Below are 20452 nucleotides of genomic sequence, written 5' to 3' on the forward strand. Positions count from 1 at the left end.
CACTGTATGGCTTTTCTAGCTTGCCCTTTGTGGCAAAGCAACTTTGAAAGATTTAGGCTCTCTCAAGGAAACCATAGTTGATTCCTGATGGTCAAGATTCAGTTGTTTCTTATTTGTTAGTGTTCTCCTGTGTTTGATTTGTACTACAATTGATTAGAGTTTTTATGGTGTAATGCAGAATATACTTCAGTAGCTATGCTCTTCCTAGGAATGTATTCCTGGATTCAGCATTCTGTGAACACGGCTACCCTATTGTCAGCCTGATTACAGGATTTCTGCTAGAAGCAGAAGTATCTGAAGAGGCGCAGGAAATGTTTGTTTTACAGAATTAATTGAAACTCAGCGAGGAAGGTGGCTTCAGAGGAAACTAAAAATGTACTTTCTATATTTGGAATACCCATATGTTGCTACCCATGAGTGTTTGCAGATGAGCAGATATTGATATTTGGAGTCAGCTGTAGGGTCACATCCTAGAGTACAGCTTTGGTTTGTGTTAAGCTGACTTGAGAACTGAGCAGCCAAAACATAGGCTGCTACTAAGGGAAAGTGGGCCCCAGTAAATACAGAGAGAGCTGTTTATCTTCAGGAACAACTTGTGGAGTGCACCTTGCTAGCAGGGAGTTAACAGTTGGTAGGGATGAATTAGAGAACAAATGTTTAAGTTAAAGAAGATTTAAAAAAAAAAAAAAACAAAACTGAAAAGATTGCTTGTATGGCTTATGAGTTGAGAGTGTTAACGTTTGGGTAAACCCTGAGTAATTTCTTGGGCTTACTCTGTGCCGGAAAGGCTGTTGCTCAGCTAACCAGGTTTAAAAGCCATGCTTGATTTTATTTATTTATTTATTTATTTATTTTTGAGAAATTGAATCTGTCCTGAGAAGAGGAGGAATCCAAGAAGGAGAATTGTTACTCAATCCTGAAAAAGAACTGACGACACAGCAGTTTATCCTGTAAATCTAGGTCATACCTGCCTATAACTCTTCTTAAACCATTCTTTTTTAAAAGGAGCCCAAACTCGAGTTCTCACAGAAACAAATGTAGATTTACAAAATGAGAATGTGAATGAAAGCACTTGAACTGGGCCCAGTGCATATATTTGTACTTTAAAATTGCAAATAAATAATGAATGTACTAATTTAGCAAACAGAAGACTGGTGTGTGTGTATGTCTCCTCCTTAGTCTCCAGAGTTCATTAATTGTTTAATTATTGATATTATGTTGGGTGGACCTGAGTTGATGCAGCATTTCTGGGGAAGCTGGATTAGGTTACAAAATTCATATGCAAATATCCTCCAAGCCTCCAGATGGTTCACAGGGGGAATACACAGTCCCTTCACAGAATGAGATGAATCTCTTTATTTTGATTAAATGATTCTGATTTAGTCTACTTGTACGGATAGTACAAGTGAAGCTACTACTTATTAAAAAAGGAAAATAAAATCTGCTAAGGGAAGCATGGGAAGTTCCACTGCATGTGACTGAAGTCTGTGAAATTACAAATTATTACGCTGTAACAGTTTCTTATCTATGTTTATTTCAAGGCAGTTCTGGTAATAAGATATTGTTCCGGTGTTCAAAGTTCACCTTCAGAAGCTAAGCTGGAACAGCAAAACAACTCTTCCAGCCCCTGTGCCACTGAGTGGTGGCAGGCTGGCAGGCTTCTGGGGCTTTTTTTTTTTTTTTTGTCTTCATCATTGCCTTTGTGAACTTCATGGCAGACTGCCAGGTTCTAGCTATTTTGTTGCACTGCTTCAAAGATTCAGTGGGATGTGAACCAGTGTAGCAAACGCGGGTTCTGTCACTGTGGGGTTCCCAATGTTGTGACCCCCACCAAGTGGAGATGATTTTTGTTCCAACAATTGCTGATGGGAAATGAGCCTGGAACACTGTTTTATCCAGTTGCCTGGCTGGCTGCACTGGTGAATTATCTCGGGTACAAGGGGGTTCCCTGCATCACTAGCCCCTGGTATGAGAGCTCCAAAACTTAATCCATTTGTTCTTCCCTTAGGATCCCTGTCAGTCCCTTGGCTTGTGAAGAACAAAGGCTTTACAATGGTCTCCTGCTGTATTTGCTTCAACACTATGAGATGCTTTTTGTTGGTCCAAACCCTGGTTTCTCACCGAGTCAAGTAGGTGGCCTTCAGGTAAGAAAGTTACATTAATTGATTCAGCAAGGAATCAAAAGTGCTTCATTAGGTTGTAACCTACAAATGGAAATACATTTGCTTATACATAGTGTGAGTACTGACTATACCTCGTTGCCAGCAGCCTAAGTATTCATTGTATGCCCAAGCCAGAGCGGAAACATAAGTCTTTAAATTTCTGATTATGGAAAAAAAAAAAAAAAAAAGGTGAATGTAAAAGTAAAAGGTCAAGAAAAAAATACTAACTTTTTCCACTTTAGATATTTTAATGTAGAACTTTGTTAGATCAAAGCCACTGAATGTTTCCTCAAGTGAAACACTTCTTACTGCTCTACTATATGTAGATGATGCAGAAGAGCAAAACCAGAAGGGTGAAACCCCTCTCATCTTTTCAGAAAATGCTGAGTATGTTTCAGCTTTTCCTTGGGTATGTTCTTTTCTAAAACAATGTTAGTACTTTTCCTTGTTTGCCTTATTTGTCAAAAAATCTCCTAGTGGAAGAAGCATGATAGACTACTGCTGCTTTAGGGAGAGGGTCAATGTAAGTCTTGTTTTCAGGGTGTGATGTATCATTGCTGCTTAACTGCTTAACTTGAAATTGATTTTTAGAAAAGGACTTGAGGGGAATGTAGTAATAAGATCTGCAGTCTAATACTTTACCATGAAGTTACTACACATCCTTGCAGTTCAGATTGATGGAAGTGTGCCAGATCAGGTGAAGGATTATAAAAAAGATTTGCATCGCATGTAATTATAGCTCATGCTGCTCATGTTTGTGACTCCTTACTTTCCTGGCTTCTTTCTTCATGTATCTCTGTTAAGAAAAATCGGGAAATTTATAAAGTCAAATACTGTATTTAGAGCATATTATATATCCCAAAGCAGAATACTGGGACTGTTGTGCTCCTTGGAACCTCTCTTTAAGAAGTTTATCTTAAAAAAAAAAAAAATCCTGTTCAGTTGTAGGTACAGAGAACAGAAGGCACTGATGTAAGGATGTTTATGAAATATTCATTGTGTGATACAGGACATGGTCCCAAATCTAAAACTGGGGTCATTTCACACAGAGACCGTGTTGGAGCCCACACCTCTACCTTTCCTCACACTCTGATGTCTTATGCCACTACCATCTTTGGGGATTCCTGCAAATGAGTATGCAAGACCAAAATATTAGGAATCCAATTATATAATGTTTCTCTTCACAAAGCTAGGCAGATTAAGAAGCATCAGCAACTAAAGGAGATTGGAAAGGTATTAGAAAAGCCCAAAGTCAGGCCTTCTGGCTTTCTATTGCAACACTTTTGTTTTAAAAGCAACTTCATTCCCTGTAATTCTGAAAAAATGTCACAGTCTGTTTGAGATTGTGGTGATATGGGAAAGAATTCTGCTGGAAAAATCCTTTCAAGTTCTTTAATAAAACCTCAGACAAGGCATAGCCATGAGGCACTCTCCTACTCTGAGGTAAGCTTATGAAAGAAATCCCATCTATGGTGAGAAGGGAATTCGGTATTCTGTGGTTGATCTTGTTTTTGTAATTTCTGGCAGGAAATCCAGCACATTGGATAGGTACTCTTCATCTTTCATAATGTAACAATTGCTGAAAGTCCACTAAATGAGAAACATCAAAGTTAGGTTTACAAACTAAACATATTCAACGTGCATGAACTAGTTCCAGCAAAGCAAGCAGAAAGTGAAATGGCAAGCCTGGCTCAGATCCCTTGTTGCTTCCTGGAAATGGAACTTGCTTTTATTGGCTGTTTCTCATGAAATAACTTGAAGCAGTAACGCTGATACTTGCATTTGGACTACTTAATTCAGGAGATTTTTTTCATTGTTGTTGCGGTGCTTTTTTTCAGTGTAGATTTTTTCACTTCAATTTTATATGCCACTATAATTAATTGAGCTTGAACAAATAAAAGCCATACTGATCTGTCAAGCATGCTATACAGCTGACATAAGCTTAATAGGCAGCTGTGTAGTTTGTAGCCTGAGATGAACAAGACTGATTGTTCCTGATCGTAGCTCTTAGGATACCTAGAAGTGCCTGGAGTCATCCCACCTACTCTATCCCTGTAGGCTGATTCAGGCTGGCTGCTTGGGAGAAGAATTTGCAGATTTTAGAAAGCTGCCTGTCTAATAGATCAGAACTAGTATCCCAGGCTGGCTAGGAGACTGTTCACACCCACCTATTCCATCTAAAGATAGTTGTTTAAAAGATGTGTGCAAGCTACTATATGGCTTTAGTTTGTCCTTTTTCCTGACCGTTGCTGTAATGACAATGTAAGGCCTTAATGGAACCCCCTTGTAAAGGGATTGCAGAGATTCAGGTGGCTGGGGAAGGGGAGCAGGGCACTCTCCTAGACCTGCAGAAAGACTGCAGACACATCAGAGTGGATTTCTCAAACTATGCAATGTGGTTAGGAGTTGGTTGGGATCACTGAAAATTAAATATTAAAATATTAAAAGCTAAATAATATTTTATGGAGGCTATTTGAATGGTTTTTTTTGGAGAAGGGTTTTGTGGTCTAGGGAGTTTTGTCAGTATCAGACTTATAGCTTTTTTTTTTTTCAAAGAGGGAGGGGATGTTTCAGCATTAACCCTTTTCTTAAAAAATAAAAAATGAATTGGTGCCTCACTTTCATCTGAAGTTGCCATAAAAAATTGTGGTCTCCCTGATAAACTGCTCTCAATTTCAAGGACAGCTAATAACTCAACTGATATTTTCCTTTGATAATCCCCATAACAATGCTTTTGAAATTAGTTTAAACCTTTCAAAAACAGAACAAACATGATCTTATGATACAGTAAACTCAAATTTCCAGGTTAGACTAAAGTGTCTTATTGATGAAATTCTTCTTGGATAGGGGAACATATTTCCAATTCGTATTTGTGGCTCTTAGCACTTTTCCTTTACTTTAAATTGGTACAGATCTCGATTTTTTTTTTTTTTTTCTTTCACTTAAGTTCTTTGCTTAGCAAAGGTAACTTCCAGTTGCACTTAGGTGTGAACATAGTGAGTCCTGTGTGTGCCACCTGAACTTCCAGGAGTTTTGTCAATACTTCTGTAGGGATTGCTGTTACATTATAGAGAGATTTCTTCATATTGCTTCCCATCCCACATAAAAAGTGTTTCCCTACCTTTGTAAATTTAGCAGAAGCATGGACTTGTTAAACATTAAGTTCTAATTTTGTATTTGTGAACTGCCCAAACCAGAAGAGTGGATAAAAAATGCCATACCTTGGGGATCAAAGCAGGACCTGGATTTCCACAAAAATTGTGGGCCATAGATTGTAAGAATGTATTTTTTTTTCTTCTGGATAAACTGGGAAGCATATATTACTGACTACAGGCATAAGGGTTTGATAAAGAGCACTGTACTAAACAATTGTGACTTAAAACAGCCAAAGTGGATGTGGCTGGAGTATTCATTACTCATTCCAGGTCTTCAGCACCAGAGCCTTTCTGTCTATAGGTGAAGGGAATAGGGCATGGAGAGAATGAGGTGCTATTTCTGAGCACTGCCTGTGATCTGCAGCAGACCTGCCTTATAGCGGAGATCTGAAACTCAGAAACAACAAGTGTGCCTGGTCTCCAGTTTTAGCAAACTGCAGGGTGTGGAGGTAACGTCATTCATTTATTTAATGTTTGCTCCAGCATTTCTGAGGCTTTCTCCTGACCTGCTGTGTGTGTGCTGTGGGACTTGCTGTCACACTTGTAACCCTTTCTGTGACTTAATTGATTTTTGCTGGTCACCTCCCTCCTCCCCACATTATCTACGTTGTTTCTTTATTTTTCACTTCTCTTTTGGCTGTTGAGAGCTGCACCAGGAGAGAATGTCGGAAAAACATTTTGAAGGTGCTCCGCTGTGCAGAAACAAACTAAGCAGTAGTAGAGACTCACCTTTGTTACCTCTTAGTCTGTGAAGGCCTGCTTTAAGTTTTGTTGTGAACAGAGCATCTCAAAAACCCCTACCATAGTCAGACTCACAGAATTTATGTTGATTACAGATTAAGGAGTCTTAGTGCATTTCCTACCTGATGTGTTCAGAGTGGCAGCTGGTTGTTTGCTTACTAAGGTGTCAGCTACACTAGAAGGAAGAGGATTATATTAATCAGATAGCATATACATTAGGATAACACACATTTCCACTTTCAGAGGATGCATGTGGTCTTCCTCCGATGTTTTAAAATTCACCAGATTACCTTAACTGAAGACTTGCGGCTCTGAGATTTTCAGGCATCTCAAGTTTGCAGCAGCGTTTTCTTCCACTTGGTGTCAGCATTGTTCTCCTTCACTACTTAGCTGTATTTGCTTTGAACATAATTCTTTCATATGTTCTGAGTATCTTAAAACTAGGTATTGTATTTCTATTTTTGTAACATATCAGCACGTCAGCCTGTTCCTTCCTCAGATAATTGCCGATATCAGAGAGGCATGAAGGAAGGGTATGAATTCACCTCCAAACCACTGTGAAATACAATCATTTTTTGTTTTATGTTCATGTCACCTTCCTTAACTCAGCAAGACTACCAATAAAATCTGTTATCACTTTTTGTATTCCTTTTCTTTGGTGTACATAAGCAACACAATTTGTTCCAGATATGCTGATGATGAGGGCATTTGGAAAAAATAGCAGAAGTGAAGTCTTTGATAGGAAACTCATCCCTTGGGAAATTAAAAGTATTTTTACTGACAGTTCTGTGATATCTAAACATCAAAACGTTTCAGGCTTTTTTTTTCTATTCTTATAGCCCCTGACTTTGTAAAGCCAGTGAGGGTTTAAGTTTAGGGATGGGAATGGGAAATGTTACCAGAAAAGCAGACAAGAAATGCAAAATAAAGCAAAAACCTGAAAAAGTCCACTGTTAAAAGAAAATCCCATTTTTTTTATTCAACTGTAGTCTTTAGAGAGACTTGGGCTCTCTCCAATGCAGGGCTGTGTAACAGTGAATTTAACAGACGTGTTCTGAATACAGGCCCTGCTCCACCTGCCCCCAGTTCTTAGACCACTTTTTTCCTCTTTAATGAGTTTATTTTACCTACCTAGCAGAGATGCAAACATGCCAAAGTATTTAACTTTGCTTGCCAGAAGAATATGCCAACACTTATTGCAGTTGCGTGAAGAAAGGCTTGGCTGAATCTTGAAAGCATATTAGCACATTATAGCCTAATGCAGTTTCATTCTCTCCCAGCTTATTTGTTTTTTTGCTATAGAGCAGTCTCTGTGGTATTTAGTTTCTTTGCTTCAAGTAAAAAAAGGAAATATGTGTTCATGAGTCAGCATTGCTGTTAAATAGTTTCCAGAGCTATCAAACTAAATACTGGCTACCTTTTTATTTTGCTGTGAGAAAGGAAAAGGATGAAATACACCTGTAATAAAAACACAAATGCAGTTGAGCCAAAACCATGAAAAACATGATGAAATGTATGGCAAAGATGCATGTTACTCCTGTTTCCTGGGGGTCAGGGTTAGAAAAGTTTAGTTTGAATTGTCCTGATTTACTGACACATCTTAATTTTCTTAAATAGAGAGATGTGTGGGGAAGAAAAAGGGAGGAGAAAGCAGAAAATGCCTTTAAGAATATTACGGAAAAATCGACTTGATACTTCAGAAAGTTATAGTAAGAATAAATAAACACAACACCTCCTCATATGTTTTTTTCCAGATGTGTTCCTACTTATTTCAAAGGCCATTTTTAATTTAAACAAACATTACGGCAGTTTGGCTTTGTGCACATGGGTTGGCTTACACTGCTGGTAATTTAGATGCTTGAAGCTGAGGTTCTGTCAACAACCTTAATCCTGACCTTTGAATTTTCACTGACCATACTCTCGAATTAGATGTAGTCCTGTTCCCAGAGCACCACAGATGAGCATGCATGGATTTGTGCCAATAAGGAAATAATACTGTTGGCCTTCAGCTGTTCTGCCAAGTGACCCAACAGTTCCTGGGGATGATTGTGTTAAAGGATGCTGATCAGGACTAAATGTTTCCGTAAGCTGTTAGGTAGACAAGGAAATGAGGGGCTGCTGCCGTATGACGCAGCATTGCTTCCAGTATGCGACCGGAGCTTCGCCTGGGAGTTGTTGGTGTCACTGGGCTGTGCACAAAAGCAGCATAGGACCTAAGGTGGGAGATTCCTCTGCCAGCATCCACACACCGAGAGCTGGGGTTGGGGGGGAGGTGTTGTTTGCCAAATCAACAAGTTAAAAGCCACCTCCCCTGCATCTCACTGATGGAGTGGCTGCAAGATACAAGGTTTCCTAAGCAGAGGGTGCTGGGATCTCTGCCTGGCTTAGGAAGGAGAGGCACCCAGGTGCTAGGTCAGGGAAAAAGGCTGATCCCCATCTAAACCTTGCAGACTTGTGGAGAGGTAAAGCTTCACAAGATAAGGATATGGGTGTAAGCAGAGGAGAGCAGATGTCTTAGGGAGGTCTTTGTAGATCCTAAGCTCTAGCTTTAGGATTTTTATGTGCTATTTATATTTTTCCCTCACCCAAAGCAGTAAACAAAATGGAACTATGTTGGAATTAAAAAATATATTGCTATTAAAAAAAAAAATGAAGAAAAAGAAACCAGAGCATTTACATGATGGTTTTAGGATTTTCTTAAAGTAGTGCTGTAGATCAAGGAAAGAAACTATGATTTAGAACTCTCTCTTTGATATTATTTCAGTTGTTAGCTTTTTAATTCTCAGAGTTTGAAAATACGCGGATAGCTTTCATAGAATATCCCAAGTTGGAAAGGACCTACAAGGATTACTGAATCCAGCTCATGATGAGTTGGAGCATCCTTTGAGCATCCTAATCTTTTTTACCAGTCAATACAAGGGTGCAATGCAGCAATAATAAACAGTGAGCTGAATTTGGTTATATGCAGCACACTGTAACTCAAAACCATACAGTACTTCTAAAAATATATTTGTCTTTTTCATATTTTCACTAGGAAAGTATAGCAAGCAATCTACCACTTAATTGCAAGGAATGATGTGTGAACAGAATATTTCCTTGACTAAATATCTGATGTGCCGCTTTATGTTTTCTTCCAACTCTTCCCTTCATGTCCTTAAAGTTTCTTCTAAGCAATTTCCTAGCTATTTTACTAACCATTTATGTTCCATAACTCTTTCCATGCTTAAACAAAATGCTGGTTGAGGTGGAGGAAAAGGGAGATGAAACTGATAAATAGATAAATATTAAATGCGCTATAGGGCAGTTCAGACAAGCTGTATCTACTTAATTAACACTAAGCACAGTTCATATAAGAAGCTTAAAGCGACTTGTGAAAACTGCTGCTGACAGAACACCAACCTGGTGTGTTCTAGATAATCAGTGAGCTCTGCACGCCTTTCTTCTCAGTTGCCCTTAGTAATTTGGATGTTACAAAAAAAAAAAAAAAGTCTTCCTGCAAGTTGTAGAATAAAGATGCTTCTAGAAACTTTGGAATTGCAGGCAGATTTGTCAGCTAAAAGAAAATTTCCTTCTGGATCTGCCTGGAGTGTAAGTTACTAGCAGCAGCAGCAGTGTGTTGACTTCTTCTGTAGTGTTCCTTATACCCTGTGTTCTTAATGGTAGCAAAGTCACTATGCTTTCTAACCAGAAAGAGCATAAGCAGGTGAAACCTAAATTCAGATCCATGTAAACGTCAATTCTTACAAACATCTCTGTTTCTAATATATACAGTAAATGCAGGTTCATGTGATTGTCATTCTTTATGAAGTCTGTTTCTAAAGTTTAAATCATAAAACCGAATTCACCTCCTTCCTGTTTTCCTAAAAACTCAGAGATATACTGTTTCTGCAGTGTGCTTAGGGATCTCCTAAGCCATGATTTAAAAAAAAAAAAAAAAAAAACACGAAAAACCAACAGCTTTGAAAAGTTTTGCTCCAAGTTCTGTTTTGAAGCCCTTTGCTGATACCTGAGATACATACTTCTAAATTTAGATGCTGTGTTTTCCTTCAGTGAAGGCTACTTACTTTAAAGAAAGAGAGAAGTTCAGATTGGGTCAAAATCAAAGAAGAAAATATCAAAACCTTTATTTGCAGAGGAAGACATTTTTTTTTATATATTGTTATTAGGCTGTCTCTCTTGAGAAGCTTGGCACTGCCACAGACACTCTGCAAAAGGAAAAGAAACTCTTCAAAGTGCTATATGGTAACTTCAGTTAAAGGACAGGTCAGCTCTTAAGAATACTGAGGGGAGTGACGGTTCTCTTTAGTACAACTTCTTCCCACTTAACAGATTCTACATTATGTAACGTTCCCTTTGAAATCTTTATTTAGTATGGGATTTCTCTTTTTTAAAGTTAACTTTGGAGTTGAAGGTCTGCTGCTGTCCCTGTATGGTCTTTAGTTGTGGCTTTTTATTTAATCGAAAGGGAAGAAATATCAGTAGTGGAAAATAGAAGAATAAATTAATTCTTCAGTATCAACTCATACATCATTTCTGTGAAGTTGAAAGTGGTGTTCTCATCTTACCCTTCTGTAGTTCTTCTACTCAGCAAAATATTAATTCTGGAAGCTGCTATGTGGTCTTTAGATATACATTTTTTTCCCATTCTCTACCAAGAGTTTTCTTGAAAGTGCGAAAGTATGATTTTATACTCTGAAACTCTTGCTATTACAGAGTAGAACAAACAGTTGGCTTTAGAGAGACTCTTTATTTTTCTTTCTTGTTCCTTGCTAAATTAAAACAAATAGGGAGGAAATTTTCATCACTGAGCCACTTCACATCTGCTAAACTTTTGCCCCTTTGTCTAATATGATACTAAAGCAAAAAGTCGCCTATCTAGAAATCAGGTATTGCACTGATGGAGGTGCAATAGAAAGGAGTGGCAAAGTTTCTTTCATACCTTAATGCATCTCAGCCTGGTAGTACAGCTCTTGTTGCAGAGGATTTTTTTCTGAGAAGGGAAAATATTGGAGAAAACTCTAGTATATTTCACGCTCTTCACTGGCTGTTAGTTGCTTTGGGTAGAGATTGAAGGCCTTAGTCCAACTGTTAGAAGCCTTCAATGGATCAGCACCTAGCTGTGCCAATGAAAAGATTATTCCTGTATCATGTCTACTCTGAGTTGTGTAGTTGATGTGGCAGAGATCCCTGATAAAGCTAATTTTGACTCGGGAATGATTTTGTGGAGAAGAGAGTACTATTTCTGAACACAGTGCTTTCAAGGCATTTTGCAAGAAGAAATGTTTTACTTATGGTAAAGTAAAGGAGAAGGTATTATTCTCTTGACAGAAAATCCCATCTTACTGGTTTCTTATGCTCTGCACATGTGGCAGGTGACCTCCCACCGTAGCAGAAGAGAACACGTTTCACTGTGAGTAATGCTATGCCAGTCTCGTTACTCTAGGTGGTGCTTGGATATTATCACGGGAAGCTTGGAATATCAGGTGAAGTGGAATAAACATTCTGAATTGCATAACGGTGGCTTCTTGAAATTTTCACAGGGTATCTGCATTTTTTCCCTCAAATAGGCAAGAATTCATCAAATTTCAACCAAAAAAGCGCTACCATGTAAGCAAAAACATGAGAATTTGGAGGCATAGTTGTTGGGTATTCAAAGGGGAAATCTGTCTAGTAAAAGCTGCTAGAACTAGAGGTAAGAGCATTTTGGGGGATGAAGAAAGACAATATTGAAGAACCTTTATCCAATATTTTTCCTGGCACTTAAGAGTTTATTTGAAAAAACATTTTGAAGAAATAGGTTCTAAGGATCCAGGCTGAGTCCCAGGAAGAACTGTCTAGTGGCACACATGACAAACCCTCAGGTAAACAGTAATGGGTAGAGATGTAGTTAAGTAATGCAGATCTATGCAGGGAAAATATTTTCATTCCATTTTTTTTTCATAGAAGGAAGAAGGAAAAGGTTGATACAGCTTTTATCTAATTCTGAATATTTTGTTTCCTGATCCATTAACTCCATTTGCTTTATGCCAAAGGTAATTTGGGTTGTCTCTGTTGCTCTGAATAAAAGCGTAGGGGATCAGATGTGGGATGCTGTGTTAGCTCAGGCTGTGAGTCCAGAAGTAGTAGCACATCTGGAGTTTTCCCAAATGAAAGTATTGTTCTCCCCATTTCACCAGTTGATTGAAAGTTGACTGTTAATTTTGGGCAGATAGTTGTTTGTATAATAAATTCTGTTTGTGTAATATATTCCGTACGAAGACTGATTTTGACTCTTTGGGTCAGCCCATGAGATTTGTGTAATCTGAGACAGATATTCCACAGTAATCCTTGGAAAACATTGTGAATTAACTATGTACTTAATAATTTCACTGGGGGAGCAGTGCTATTTTTCTTTCATTAGTCTGATGCTAACAGATTCTGTGAAGGACAACCCAATGCTGTGCAAAGGTGCCTGAGCTAGCTCTACATTACACAATTGAAAAGGGTACAGAAGGCAGGGCAAGAATATATTTGTGTTTCATGGATGTGTGTTCCTGAATATCTTAAGCGTTTTTAATTTGCTTTTAAATTATGAAAAAAAATCAGAGCAACGGGCTGCAGCAGGGAAGTAGTCAGGGAATCTCTTTCACATGCTTTTTTTTGTATGTAGCATGGATAGTAGTTCAAAAGGGTGACTGCATTCTCAGCTGAACCTTTGACTAAAGGCTCTTAAGAGCCAGGACAAATATTGGATAACGTTTTTTCAGTATTGCCTTTCTTACTGAAACCAGAGTATTAAAAAAGAATTAAAAAAAAAAAAAAAAAAAGGAAAGATCTGTGGTGCTTACAGAAACTCTATCGTTCCCTTCTGGAGACTTAAAACCCGATCTGAAGCATAATCCATAAAAATGCGTCAAGAGGATTTGTTCATAAGCGTACCGTGCATTGACATCAGCAAACTCTTATTCGCGCTGTCTTGTTCCATATCTTGAAGCCTCATTCTAAATCTTCTGGCAGCATTCAAGTTCAGTGCTTTCAATTTTGATTGAATTAATTAGGGAAGTTTGGATGGATCCCCTGACTGTGAAGTTGTCAGAAATTTTTAAGAGGATGTTTGTAAAGGTTATTTTTACCCTAGTTAATAACAAGTAGGACATCTGACTGCATTTCTATATTGTTTAAATGGAAAATACGTTGCCCATTTGGAAGCAGAGAAAATGGTAAATGAGAGCTGTATTTATGTACTTATCTTGCCTTTAAGTTAATCTCCTGTTACTAGTCTTGAGCCTTTCACGTTGCTATAGAAACTGCCACAGCCTCCAACTGTGCTTCCGCCAAGACTTAATTGCATTCTGAGTCTCATAGACTCTCTATTAACTGCAGCACTGGCAGACACAAGCACATTGCAGGAGTTGAATTAATGGTTCAATATGATGTATGCATTTTTTTAATACTATGTTTCCGTATCCTTTTTCAATTTTTCCTTTACCAGCTGCTTACGCTCCTCTCTAACATGTAGTGATACCACAGGGATGGATTCTCTCTGTTCACTGCCACTATATTTGATGTTTTCCAGTCTTCAGCGCCATTCAAGTATCTGAAAGAGTCATTAGTCTTAAGGATTTTTTTTCCTTAGAGGAGTCAGATTATTTATGAACTCTCTTAGCTTCACTGAAGTCTTTCTGAGACTTCTTCACCTCTGCATTTGTGAAACAGACATGGAAGTGCATAGCTGCTATCTGGTAAGCTTGTGCTGGGTCAGTGCTCTTACTGTGTGGTTTTTATGTGATTGGTGTGCGTCAAAGATAGGTGGCTTTTCAGCAAGGCCTCTTTTTAGGTCAGAAATGTCAGTTTATCAAAGTTGAAACTGAGTATGGCTGTGCGCAAGGTTCAATAAGACTTTACTTGGAATTATTTATTATGTCCTTGATGGAATTTCTCATCAAAACTAGAGAACATCTCTCATTTAGCTAGTGCAACCAAATCTCAGAGGTCTGTTTCCCCACTCGGTTCTCAGCATATTGATGATGGCCGTGAAAACACACTGTTCTTACTGATGCTGTTCTACATTCAGTGGGGATGGACTAGATTGTAGCTAGTTAACAGCAATTACCATAAGAAATGGATGTAAGTTCAGAACTTCATGATAAAAAAAGCAGTCCCCACTGTTCTGATGCGCAAAAAGAGGGGAGAAATGTATTACAACAGGAGGAAGAGAGAAAGTCATGTATTTCCATTTCTGTGTTAAGCTCTCTGTCTCAGCTCTGCATTGCTTGTGCTTAGGGGATAAGACAGCGAATAGGACACACTCTGTGCACTGTTGCTCTTATGGGATGTTTCCATACTTGTGTTAATGCTGGCCCAGAGATTTATTTCTATCCTGTTCTCATTAGAAGCATTAGAGGCAGCCCACAAACTGGTGAATGGACAAAGTCAGACTGAGGCTGGGAGCAGGGCAAAGTGAAATTTTACCAGCCTTCACTGCAAAATGTTTGTGCACATTAAGTTATGCTTTTAAATAATGAACATCTGAAGACAGCTTAAATATACCTGTTGTAACATTTAAGCTTTTCAAATACCCTTTAAAATGTGTGTAGTATTTTTCATGTGGTTCACTTTTTTTCCTTCTCTATTTTTTTTTTAATTTTGAATACGTGCTGTGTTTATTGATGGGCCTTTATTAAAAAAGTCATGTAATTAAGGAGAGTAAACCAAGGTAGCCTTTCTGGTCTCAGCCTTACTGCTAGAGTTTCTCTGTGAATTTGTGTGGAAAACTTGTGTGGAAAACTCTTTTTGACTCTTACAACAAAGAAAATCGATTAGGAAAGGAAGAAATTGTGATAGTATTGTCAGAATTGACCTGAAAGAGTGTAGACAGTTTTGCAGTGCTCCATTTTCACTCTCTTTTTCTTTTTTCCCTCGTGTCCTTTTTCATTAGTTACCTATTTTGCACCTCTTGCTGTGACACAGTGCACTTCCTGTCATGGAACTTAAATCTCTTCCACAAAATGTCATCTTTCCTTTTTAGCAGCTCTGAGAGTTTGCATGTTAGAGAGAGCTGCATTTCCCTGCCAGCTCTGGCTCAAGGTATGTTTGCTGGATTGCCCTACAGTATGTCAATGTATATTCTGAAAAGCTGTGTGTGATAGAGACCTTCCTCAAACCTTCTAAAAACACCTACTTTGGGATGGAGTTCATTGGGATTTGAGTATAAAATAAGCATTATTTGTTGGCTCCTGTCGTTCTTGAGAAGCCAGATAGTTGCCACGTCTCCAAGTCGTCTGTCTGCTCGAGCTATTTTCCAGTCAGTGACAGCACCTCATTTACATAAAGCACTGCTTGCAGTGTTTTTGTGGGTATTCAGAATAAAGGTCTTGCCTATGAGCTGAACAGCCGGATGTGTGTGTGTGTGGAGGGCTTTACATTGGTTAAATATAGTTGTTAGCAGTATTAGTAAAGAGAAAAGCCTCATTACAAGTCTGTGATGTGCCAGGTTGTTTTACTGTACTGTAGATTGTATTGCAAAAGCCTTTTTCACAAGCCATCATTTCTTATGATTTCTGTAGAAAGGGTGGTGCGAAACTTGACCATAAAAAGGATTTTGGATAAGCAGGGGAGCTGGTGAAATGGTGCATGCATGTCTCAGGCAACTATCCCCATTGAAATAAGGAGATGCACAGAGAATGGAGAGGACAGGTAGGGACAATCCATTTAGCAGGTCTGCTCTTGGGTTCTGTATCATTTTTTTTGGTTTGGTGACCTAAATACAACCATCCTCTAGTACACACAGAGCAAGATGGAAGGTAACGCAGCTAAAATGTGTGTGTAGAGTGTAGGCTCTACAGGGCTGAACTTTAAAAATTCTTGGAATAGAGACTTAGAAATTACTTTTAATGTGATTTCCATCTCTTTATCCTCCCTCTTGTGTCCCCAGAATCAATCCCCAGTGAAATTTCTATTTTCTGTCTTAACCCTACTTACCCCAGTGGCCACTTAGCAGAAGAGTTTCACTTGTGTCAAGTAAACTGGTCATTTTGTATGTCCTTGCATGGCATGCCACGGAAATGAGCATGAACTCTATTAATATCTGTTCTTACGTAAACAGAATCCATTTTCTTCAGTTCTTCAGCTAATGAAGCGCTGTGGGAACAGGACAGTCAGAAGCTTGGGAATTACTCTACAAGGAAGAATCTCAGTGTTTCTTGGCAAAAGCTGCTTTATGCTCTAGGCTTTCTTGGTAAGAGCCAACAGTAACAAGGTCTTATTCTGGACAGAAGTTTAAACAAATAGACACAGAGTATTTCTGCTTGTCTTTGAAAACTGACACACAGAAATCCCAAAGTTGATTTCAAAGAAGGCTTAATTTTTGTCTAATTACAGCCAGATACTTAATTTGGAGGTGGGGGAGTGTTAGTCTAATGAAAGAAAAGAGGAGTACCAAATGGGAACTTAGTCTCCCTTTTCCTTATTTATTTCCAAATGCTGGCAGAATGGGAATATTTTTTCCTCAATTCTTTGTCAATTTCCTTAAAGTAAGAAGAAAAAACTAAGAGGCATAAGGTGGCTGAGGTGACTTACTCAGCAATAACTGGCTTTCTAGCATCAGTTGCTATTAAATTTCAGTTAACGTTGCAAAAGGAGCAGCTGAACTGTCATAAATGGTCATACACAGACTACCTCATTTGGGGATTGTTGGCAAAAGCTGTAGTGGAGGCATTAGATGGCATTAGGTTTTTGCTGTCATAACTTCTACAACGTCCTTTACAAATTTTCTTGCACTCTTACATTGCATGAGGAATAAATGAGAACTTGTGGCTAAAAGGTCAGTGTCTCCAATCTTGTGTCATGTGCAGGTGACCCTATACCCCCATGCACCCATCTGTCTAGTACTGCCCTGGTGCGCACTGATGGAGGAAAAGAGGGAAGCTCTCTTCCCTAATGTCTTCTTAGCTAGACTGAACACTGACAGCTCTGTGAACATGGTATAGCACGTTAGCTTCTGTCTGTTAAGCTGAAACCAAGGTATGTGCCATTTGACACTGTTGCATGATTCAGGAGATACTACTTGCAGAGGCCTTTTGGTTTCTCTGAGACTGGATCTGGCAGAATATTATTTCAGCATAAAGATATCATCAGAAATATAAGAAAAAGATGAATAATCCTGTTTATTCTTGTGTTGTTGGTTTTTGGTTTTTGTTATTCCATGGACCATAAGATAACAGCTAAGAAAAATTTCAGAACACAATCTTGCATTCTATATACTGCTGCAGATCTGGCAAGAACTAATGTGACAGAGGGCAGGACTTTCTGTGTTAAATATTTCTGCTTCATGCATTATTCTTCTCCCTTTGTGAAATCCTATCTTCAGCCCTCCCTGTCTTTCTGTTTTAATAAAAAGCTGAACTATGAATTTAAAACTCACAGGAAAAATGTGACCCAATGTATCTTTGCATCCCAGATGAAGCAGGAGCCTGTTTCTCTTGGCCTATGTTTTCTAATTGCCAGTTCACAATACGTTGTTACATTATCAGTAGAAATGTCAACAGGAAAGCAAGGAATCACTAGTTAATGCACTGAGCAGCACAATTAGTCTTCAAATAAATCAGGATAGCTACTCAGTGTTTTATATTCAGTATGCATTGCAACAGTTGATGTGCAACAAAATCATCTGCTAAGACCTGCATAAAAATACAGCAATAAAAGAGATATCAATCTTCATAAATGCAGAACAAAGCTGAAGGAGATTAGGACCATATGGGGAGCACCAGTGACAAAAATGAGCCATTTATTCCCAAGTCCAAAGATAAATTTATAACTCTCTGTATGAACTGGTTTTCCTGGATCCAAGCATAATGAAATAGAACCTGTATTTTGTTAAGTGCCCAGTATTGCACCTGGCCACCTGAAAGACATTTCTGAGGTTCTGGAAAAGCCTGTAGGAATCTGAAAAAGGCCAAAAAAGCACGCAGAAAATCTCAGTAACAAAACAATTAAAAAGCAATACATTTAAAAATAATTGAGAAAGTAGTTAGACAAAGAAATTGTCCCAATGCCCATTTCCTGGGAGTGTGCACTGCGCAAGGAAATACAAGGTCCTTATTCTAAGCACACCTGTGGTAAAATCCCTAATTATAATCATTCAGATAAAAGTTAATTAAAAGCACATCTTTAATATAGCAGTGCGCTTTTCCCTACATACCTTCATCTGGGACCAACTCTCTTCTGCCCTCTCTGTTATTTAACTTAAATAGAAACAAGTAGCTGCAAATGTACTTCCCATTTTCTTTTATCTGCCGAACAATACTATGTGTTCCAAGAGCACGCATGCGTGTGTGTGTGTGTGTGTGAGAGAGAGAAAGAGAGAGAGAGAGAGAGAGAATGAAATAGTGTCTCACTCTCTAATGCCGTTGAAAGTTAAAAGAGTAACTGAAAATGTATTTGCTTCTTGGGAACTGCCTTTTGTATTGCTCCCTTTGGTTCCTGCTGTCCACCACCAAACAGGTCTGCTCTTCTGGGAAGTGTCAACATCCCTGTTGATTGTTAGTCTCCTGAGACGACTTTCTCTGTAAAGTGCTGGTCTGGCACTCCATTCACAAACAGGTATCAGGTTCCCCGAGCTATGTGAGATGTGATGTGATTTACCCAGAAGATAACTTAAGGAACTAGGATAGGGGAGGGAGATGTAAATACAGCCATGCAGTTGAAGTCAAATGATCAAGGTGGTGTTTAAAATGCCCAGAAAGTTAAAACTGCATTTTCTTATAAGAAGGAATTTTGATAGCATTGCTTACGTGCGTGGAGAGCACTGATGGGCTCTCATGATATTTTGGTAATTAACTGTGGCATTATGAAGGATAATAGAGAGAACTTCTCTTGGATTTTTTTTTTTCCAAGAAGTAGCTCAAGAGTTTCTCGATGGTGGAAAAATTGGTGGACATTGCCAGCCTTTGCTAGGTCTTGCAAAATATGTGGGTTTGGAGCATACTCCCATCCCAGCCTCTTTTCTGTATGTAACTTCCACTCCTAAGTACTGTGTGATTTTTTTGATTTTTTTTTTAATGCAATGAAATTTATTTCCAGAGCATTCCCATGTCTCTCCCCTAAACTAGCCGATACTAGATTATTGCTAACAGGCTTAATGTTTCACCTAGCTAGAGGCTTCCCAAATCAGAGTTTCCCAATACGCAGTTCAAAAATAAACCAGCCCCTACACTATTGTGATGGCCCATGTTTCTGCTTCACAGAAATCAGATTAGTAATGAAATGCATCCTCTTTCTGCTCCTTGCCCCCAAAAAGTCAGTTACATTGTGCTAACAAGTACAATAAGACAAATCAGTTCTGAAGCTTATAGTTGAGGTATTAGCAAGAACTTTTGAAAAGAGACTAAAAGGGAAATGTTTGAACTCCTTTGTCTTCAAAATATTTGTCTAGCTTGCTTGCAGTGTGCCAAAATAATTGTGCCCTGTGAGGAGATGTGTCAGTTGGAATTTGAGGTAGGTAGTAAGCTGATTTCCAGGCCAGCTTGAACGATAACTGAACAGGACAAACACTTCCTCCCTGTGTGGCTTTTTGAGCACTACAACAAAGTGGCATTGCAGTGTTTCATATTGCAGGTCTGAAAGTTTGTGCAGAGAAACAAGTACAGAGTAAGAAGGCAACATATATCCAAACAAAGGTTTTAATACAGATCAAACAGAACAACCAAAAAAAAAGGGGGGGGGGGGGGGGGGGGGGGGCCGGAGGAAGGGAGAATGTGATAGCCACATTTAGCTATGTTCTTTATATAATGTTTTTAGGAGTTTAGTGTGTTATCTTCCTGCTCGTCAGTGTAGAGGAATGCTGAATTCACAATTATTTGCTACTGCAGTGGATGATACCTGTTTTCACCGAGTGGGGTGTTTAGAGTTGAAAACAACTGTTTCTTTTAAATGAATAAACATTTTAAAATTTTAGTGTGTGTTTTTACAAACATTTCAACTAATTAAAAATGATAACATGCCATCAAATTATCAACTGAGATAAACTCAGGCTGTATCAAATTCTATTCTAATTTCTAATTAGAATAGAAGTTCTATTCTAATTTCAGAAAAACTAAATTTACCTATTCAGGCCTTGGAAAGAGATAGAAAATATGGCTAAAACTAAAATCTCAGCCCCTACTGATTTTTAATATTCTGTCCAGAAGTTTCATTAATACATTTTGAGATTAAAGTTGGAGACAACTGATTGTGGCAGTAAATACTTAATTGTCTTTCATTTCAAGACGTATTTGTATTAATCTGTTTCTTTAAAAGCTTTATTTTTGTAAAATTATATTTTTCAAGCCAAGAATGAAAGTGAGAAGGCTTGGGTCTCCAAGCTGGTATTCTCACATAATAAACCATTTTATGTAAGTGTTGTTGAGCTCATCACCT

General features: G+C 38.4%; 1 protein-coding gene across 21 annotated transcripts in view; it reads left to right on the top strand.

Annotated features, from left to right (window-relative positions):
- The window catches only part of FAM13C (family with sequence similarity 13 member C), a 132130-nt gene that overhangs the window by 19553 nt on the left and 92125 nt on the right, over positions 1-20452 (top strand). For all 21 annotated transcript variants that reach the window (XR_010832799.1, XR_010832800.1, XM_048069367.2 and 18 more), the window contains one exon: positions 2009-2144. Coding sequence is in view for 19 of the 21 variants with exons in the window: in XM_048069367.2 (XP_047925324.1) it covers positions 2009-2144 (136 nt within the window). In the remaining 2 variants the exon portion in view is untranslated. The remainder of the gene's footprint in view (positions 1-2008; positions 2145-20452) is intronic.

This window comes from Anser cygnoides, chromosome 7 (assembly GCF_040182565.1).
Source record: "Anser cygnoides isolate HZ-2024a breed goose chromosome 7, Taihu_goose_T2T_genome, whole genome shotgun sequence".
Taxonomy (NCBI): domain Eukaryota; kingdom Metazoa; phylum Chordata; class Aves; order Anseriformes; family Anatidae; genus Anser; species Anser cygnoides.